The sequence below is a fragment of the Arachis ipaensis genome, chromosome B07 (genome assembly GCF_000816755.2).
Source record: "Arachis ipaensis cultivar K30076 chromosome B07, Araip1.1, whole genome shotgun sequence".
Taxonomy (NCBI): domain Eukaryota; kingdom Viridiplantae; phylum Streptophyta; class Magnoliopsida; order Fabales; family Fabaceae; genus Arachis; species Arachis ipaensis.
The window spans coordinates 18,317,584-18,324,547 of NC_029791.2; the positions used below are offsets into that span (position 1 = coordinate 18,317,584).

At 32.1% G+C, this 6,964-nt stretch overlaps 1 protein-coding gene across 1 annotated transcript; it reads left to right on the forward strand.

Moving 5' to 3' along the window:
- On the forward strand, positions 4,922-6,070 carry LOC110265006 (cullin-4-like). The gene is made up of 3 exons (XM_021107725.1): positions 4,922-5,009; positions 5,519-5,699; positions 5,906-6,070. The coding sequence occupies exons 1-3, from the start codon at positions 4,993-4,995 to the stop codon at positions 6,068-6,070; spliced, it is 363 nt and encodes a 120-aa protein (XP_020963384.1). The 5' UTR covers positions 4,922-4,992.

Sequence of the window (6,964 nt, forward strand, 5' to 3'; positions counted from 1 at the left end):
TGCCCTCCCCGTCGTCGGCCTCTCTCTCTCTCTCTCTCTCTCTCTCTCTCTCTCTGTGTGTGAAGCATCAAGCACCACTCTGTGCGAAGTGCGAACATACCCGTGCTGCTGTGGCCTCTTCGCCGTCGCCGTGAGTTCTTCAATCTTCGCCGTCCCTCAATATATTGGTGGTCTTCTTTATTTTCACTGATTTCTTCCCTTTTTCACTTTAGTTTTTTATTTGTTTCCTCTATTGTGTGTGAAACGAGTCACTGCTTATTTATTAATTTTATTTATTGTGATTTCTGAGTTGCTTCACTTGTTTGTTGCTGATTCTTTTTATTCTTAGTTGATGGTGCTATGATGCATTGCTTCACTACATTGTTTATCTTGAAATTTTTTCTGGTTGAGATGTTTATGACTTTATGCTATGATTCTGATTTTGAATTGTTTATGAGTTTATGCTGATTTTTCTAATTTGGTGATTCTGCTTCTTGTTCTTTCTGATTCTGAGTTCTTGATGTGTTGTGGTGGAGTATGGAATTTTTAAAAATTCTAATGTGAATATGCTGATTTTTCTAAATTTTGATTTTTTTTTTGTCTATTTTAATTTTTGCTAGTTATAAAATTTGATGTTTGAAATAATTTGTTAATTTTTAACCATAAATAATTTATTATATAAAATTGTAAAATTTTAAATTTTATTAACCTAAAAAATATTAAATTTAAATATTTAAAATTATATATTAATTTTTTAATAATTTTATTATATATTTAGTTAAACCGGTTGAATTTCGATTGAATTTCGATTAAACCAAACTTATATTTGAGTGTGACACCCATTAAACCCTAACGTCCAAAATAGTATTTCTGATTTTATTTTCATTTAATTTTAAATCAAAATAATAATAATTTATTTAATTCAACATTTATAACAATAAATAAGATCACCATTGTATAAGTCATTTAATGTGAAATAGCTTAATTTATGTATAATTAATATATGTATTACCCATAAATAGATTAAAAAATAATAATTTTCTAACAATATCCCACTTGAGCTATACATATATATTTTCTTAAGATAATCATCTTATAAATTTTATGCGTGCATCTGAATGCTATTTCCTTAATTACTTTAACAATTTGGTCTATCTCATATATATCAGTTATGAAATTATCGCAGTTTCTTTTACATTAGTGTCGCGACAAAACCACGATAATCACTATACTAATATACTCAATGACATAGATCAAATTAGATGAGAAAATTCAGAAATTATATGCGAAAATTATCTCATGCATGCCTATTTTCAACTAGTCAAACTTTAATAAACTTTATGAAATCACGAAATACATTTGTCGCTAAGTTGTCGCAATTTTAATTTAGCGAGCGATTTGGCAACTGCAATCTTGTCATAAAGAAAAAGCTATATCCTACCTATTTTGTAGCGAAATACTCACTAATCTCGTTGGAAATTCGTCGCATAGTTTTAACAACTCCAAAGCTAACCGAGAAATTTTAGAAGTAATTGGTCGCAATTGAGTTACTAATCAAAAGCTTATTTAGTGAGGAATTAGCGACTGATTAACAATTGTTAGACTTTCTCGCTTATTTTATGTTGCTACTAATTTGTGAGAAAAAATGTTAGTACTTATTCTGTCCTTATTTCATGTTGATACTAATCGCTAACCTTTATATAAATCCATGAAAAATTCATGGAATTGCCAAGCACGCTAATGTAATTTGTCATAATTTTGTCACTAATCTAAAGTTATTTTAAATGAGAGAATAATTAAAGTCCCAAAATCGTGACTAATAATTAGCTAGCTAATTTTTAATAACTAATAATTTACAATATTCTAGCAAGATGTCAATTCTAAAAAATGTTACAAACAACTAAAATCAAAAGGTTTTTCTTAAAAAAGAATTTTTCCCCTATTAGATCACAAATTTGTCATTATTTTTAATGGAAAGTTTGCTGTTAATTTGAATTGAAGTTTTAAATTAATATATTTTAAAGACAAGTTTAAAAATTCAATATTTTTAGAAAATAGGAGCATAATGTTAATATTTTCAATCACAAAATATACTAGAAAAATATATAATAGATAAGATAATTAAATTGTTATATATAAGGATTTATTTGTATATGATTATTATTAATTAGAATCATTTTAGAATTCATTCAATAAAGATTAACTTGAGCTAGCTCTTGAATTAATTAGGATCGTCAAAATGAGCCAAATCTGTCGGACTAGCTCATTTACTTGACTTAAATAGATGGATATTTGACTCTAAAATTAAACTCGTAAAAATACAAGTCTAAACAACTTAACCATAGTTATCAGAACTGAACCGGTCGGCCGGTTCAACCAAAAAACCAGTGAACCGATGTCCTATCCAGTTTGGTTCATTATTAAGATCGGACTTGCAATTAACTCGGTCAACAGCGGTCAAACCCTTGAAAATCGGGTGATTTTGTCGCGAATCGGAGTCAGTTTAGTCGGTTGACCCGCACTTCCTCCTTGACCCGCGTGCTCCACACGTAGACCAGCAGGGTGTGGATCACTATAGGAGCATCGATTTGAATCCCCTTCAAAAAGTGGCGTCTCTAAGGTTCGATCCTTAAACCTGAGAGTGAGTAAAAGATGGATATTTGACTTAAATAGATGAATATTTGACTCTAAAATCAAACTCGTAAAAAATGCAAGCCTAAAGGACTTAGCCATAGTTATCAGAATCGGACTGGACCGGTCGGTTCGACTGAAAAACTAGTGAACCGATGTCCTATCCGATTCGGTACATTATTAAGACCGGACTTGCAATTAACTTGGTCAACGGCGGTCAAATAGTTAAAACCGAACGGTTTTATCACAAATCGAACTCGGTTTAGGCAGTTGTCCCACACTTTCTCCTTGACCCATGCACTCCACATGTAGACTAGCAGGATGTGGATCGCTATAGAAGCATCTATTTGAATCTCCTTCAAAAAGTAGCTCTCTAAGGTTAGCCTCCATCTCACTGTGACAAGTGAATCTTCAATAGATGTAATGCTTATAATCATATATATGCCATATTATTTTATATGTGCCACTAGTAGCTAGATTTTTTATTATATTTATTCATTATTTTATGTATTATATAAAAGTATGGATTATATCATAATTTACATATAATTTAATTAAATTAAATTTAAATAATATCAAATGTTATTATTATTTAATTTTTATTTTTAAAACGCACAAATGAGCGCCCTTTCCATTACTTCAAATAAAAAATTGTGTATAAGCGCTCTTTACAGTACTTTAAATTAAAAATTGAAAATTCCATTATCTCATAATAACTTCCTTTTATCATTGGAGCCACCGCTATAGAAAGAGAAAAACAAATGCTTGAAACAACCCCAAATGACCTAACCTAACCCTCCTTAACATTGTCTCTTCAATGATTCCTGCGCCGAAAATCAGTCTCCCACACCCACAATCAAAGACTCAGCGTCCCCTATCGTGCTCCCGCTACTCCGCCATCAGCGCTGCCGGACAGCACTAACCCTGGCTTGCATCCCGCGACCCTTTCTTCTTCCTCTCCCTTCCTCATAGCGCATCTTTGTCTTCGTCGTCCTCCACGACTCCACACATGCCGCAGCAACTCTTCGACAATAGTGGACACTACATTGCGTGGTGATTCACTGTTTGGTTGTCATCTGTTGAAGGATCTTCTATATTATATGGTTTCATGAAGATTGCATCCTTTTTATTTATTCTGTACTAGCAGCATACATGATGATTCTCTTAATCTCAATTTCTTTGGCAAACAATAAAATGGGCTCAATAGGTGTACTTATTTAGGTCATTCTTTCGTCTATAGACCCACACAAGTTAATTACTGAGTCAGTCATAACATAGAAGCTCCTTATGTAAGACCCAAACACTCACTTTTGCCTATTAGTTATCGTTCCCCGCTTGTGGTTAACTTTGGACCCTAAATAGTACAACTACCAAGAGAAAGAATTTAAATTTAATGTACTAACTACCTTTTGATCGTATCCTGTCACATTAGAAAATGTGGTTCGGTCTTGCATTTTTTACTTGAATGGTCATGCAAATGCAAGACTCAATGCATCAAAATTGAAATTCACTTTATATAATATAAGATACGATATCACGAGATTTAATTTAGAGATATCTATCAATAACTTCTAGTCTTCTACATCTAAACTTCTTTATATTTTCTTATGGTTGTGTTATAATTAAAGTGAATGTATATGTAACACATGGTGGTACTGTAAGCTTGTTTTCTTTATGTGGAAGCAGAACATATTTGCAGTTTCTTGTTTTTCTTTGGAAAACAAATTGGCACAGTAGTATTGTAAATAAGTTTGAATATTTAGCTTTACAAAGGGACAACTTCTAAATTTATTATTCATACGTCCTTGTTTTCCTTTCAAAGGTAAGCCAACACTGCCCACAAATTTTGAGGAGGTTACATGGGCAAAATTGAAGTCTGTTATTTGTGCTATATTCTTAAAGCAACCTGACTCTTGTGATTTGGAAAAGCTTTATCAGGTATTCCTAGATATTCTGTTATTATTTATTATTCACAGTTGGGTTGGCTTGGGTTTGTCCTATGAATTTTATGGTGAAATAGCTCACTAGTATTTTATGGTGAACTCTTCTATAGGCTGTCAGTGATCTTTGCATATATAAAATGGCTAGAAATCTTTATCAGCGAATTGAAATGGAATGCGAAGTACATATATCTACAGCTTTGCATTCTTTGGTTGGACAAAGCCCAGATTTTGTTGTTTTTCTATCTCTAGTTGAGAGATGTTGGCAGGATCTTTGTGACCAAATGTTGATGATTCGGGGTATAGCCTTGTATCTGGATAGGACATATTGAAGCAAACAGTAAATGTACGGTCTTTATGGGACATGGGCTTACAACTTTTCTACTAACATCTTTCATTATCTCCTGAAGTTGAACACAAAACTGTTACCGGTCTTCTAAGAATGATTGAAAGTGAAAGGTAAATCCTTATGTTACAATCCTGATCTTATAAATGAATGTCAGACCTCTTTATATATGATGGTGGCAGGGAGTGTATTTCCTTGGTTTTTCTATTTGCTGTCATCATAGATTTTATGTTTCTTCTTGCCATTACCTTGCATGGGCTGAGTTGATATGACACTGATGAGACCCTGAGGGAGCATGTGCTGTGAAAATACTTGTAATATTTCTAATTCCCTGTTTCAAAATATATCAGTAACCATTGTAACTGGTTGACAAACAAAGGATAATTTTGTGAATAGTTTTGGCTTGAGTAGTTTGTTAATTATTTTTTAATGAATTTGGTCCAGTAGAATACATCTTTATTATATATGACCATTATTTGTTGTTATGTGAATTAATTTATCTCTCTTACCATAAAAAAAAAGATTAGCTAAATTATCATGTTTTTTGGGAGGGGGGAACGGGGGCATAAATGTCCTTTTGTGATGGAGCTTTCATTTTTCTGTTGTTCGTCTAGTATTTCGGATTAGGTGAAGCAGTGGATAGAACGCTTCTAAACCATCTTTTGAAGATGTTCACAGCACTGGGAATATATGCAGAAAGCTTCGAGAAGCCATTTCTTGAATGCACATCTGAATTTTATGCTGCCCAAGGTATGAAATACATGCAGCAATCAGATGTTCCAGATTATTTGAAGCATATGGAGGTGCTTCCTTTTCTTTATCCCCTTCTATTATCTTTTTAGCTTGAATTGTTGGTATTTGTATGTGCTCCTTTAAGTAGTTCTTTAACTATTGCATCTCGCCATGCCATGTATGTACATGCATAATAGTTATCTTTGCATAGTTGAACCCTTCCTACATATCACATTGTTTATGTACTGAATGGATATTTTAGTACTCATTTTTGCAGACAAGATTGCAAGAGGAACATGATAGATGCCTGATCTACTTGGATGCGAGTACTAGGAAGCCGCTGATAGCCACAGCAGAAAAGCAACTTCTTGAACGTCATATACCTGCCATTCTTGAACGCCATATACCTCCCTCCCTTCTTTTTTCACTTTACTTAGCTTGATTATTATTAGGGGTATAGTGATTTCATTTGATTTTGACTTTAGCTTGATTATTGGGTCTTTATTGATCAATCGATCAATTAATTAATTAATTCAACACAATTGATTTTGTTCTGTTCTTGATTTTCTCTGTTCTTGCTATGGTTTGTTGTTCTTCATAGCTATTTATTTATTGTTCTTGGCTTCTTGCTATTGTTTGTTCTTGATTTTCTGTTCTTAATTTGTTGTTCTTCATTGTTGCTATTTTTTTTGTTAATTTTTAATTTGTTGTTCTTCACTGTTGGCTGCTTCTACTGTTATTTTCATTTTGAATTTGTTAATTGTTGATTTTAATTTATTGGTTCTTTTATTTTTTGTTCTTGATTTTAATTTTTTTATCTTCGCTGCTGTTCTGATGACTGCTATTTTTTGCATTTAATTTATTGTTGATTAAATAATTTATTGTTCTGTTTTTGGTTTTGATTCACTGATGTGCTGTTATTTACTGATGTTATTTTTCCGTGACATTTTTGCAGTTTGATTACAGTATAAGTGACAATATTGGTAAAACTGAAGGTGGAATTGGCGGACAAGTTCTTTGTGCAATTGATATGCCAAGTTTTAGGTGTTTGCATTTTTTATTTTTTATTTTTTATTTTTAATGTGAAATGAGGTACCGAGATGTGTATTTTTCACTTTTGCTTGCTTAATTTACTAATTAAGTCATCTTATTTCGAGCTATTGAAAATATAGAGTAGGCATTTGATCAAGCCCAAATGCTTGGTTATTATCAGGTTAAGCTTCAATACTTACTTTCTTGAAACATGGTATGAACTTTTTTAAACGTGTATAATTTTGATGAACTAATTTATTCTGTATGTGATATTTTTTAGTTCAATGACTAAAATAAAAAAAAT

Bases quoted from the DNA above. Each gene is read 5' to 3' on its own strand.
- LOC110265006 (XM_021107725.1), top strand. The intron at 5,700-5,905 runs GTGCTTCCTTTT...TCATTTTTGCAG, and splicing joins ATTATTTGAAGCATATGGAG to ACAAGATTGCAAGAGGAACA.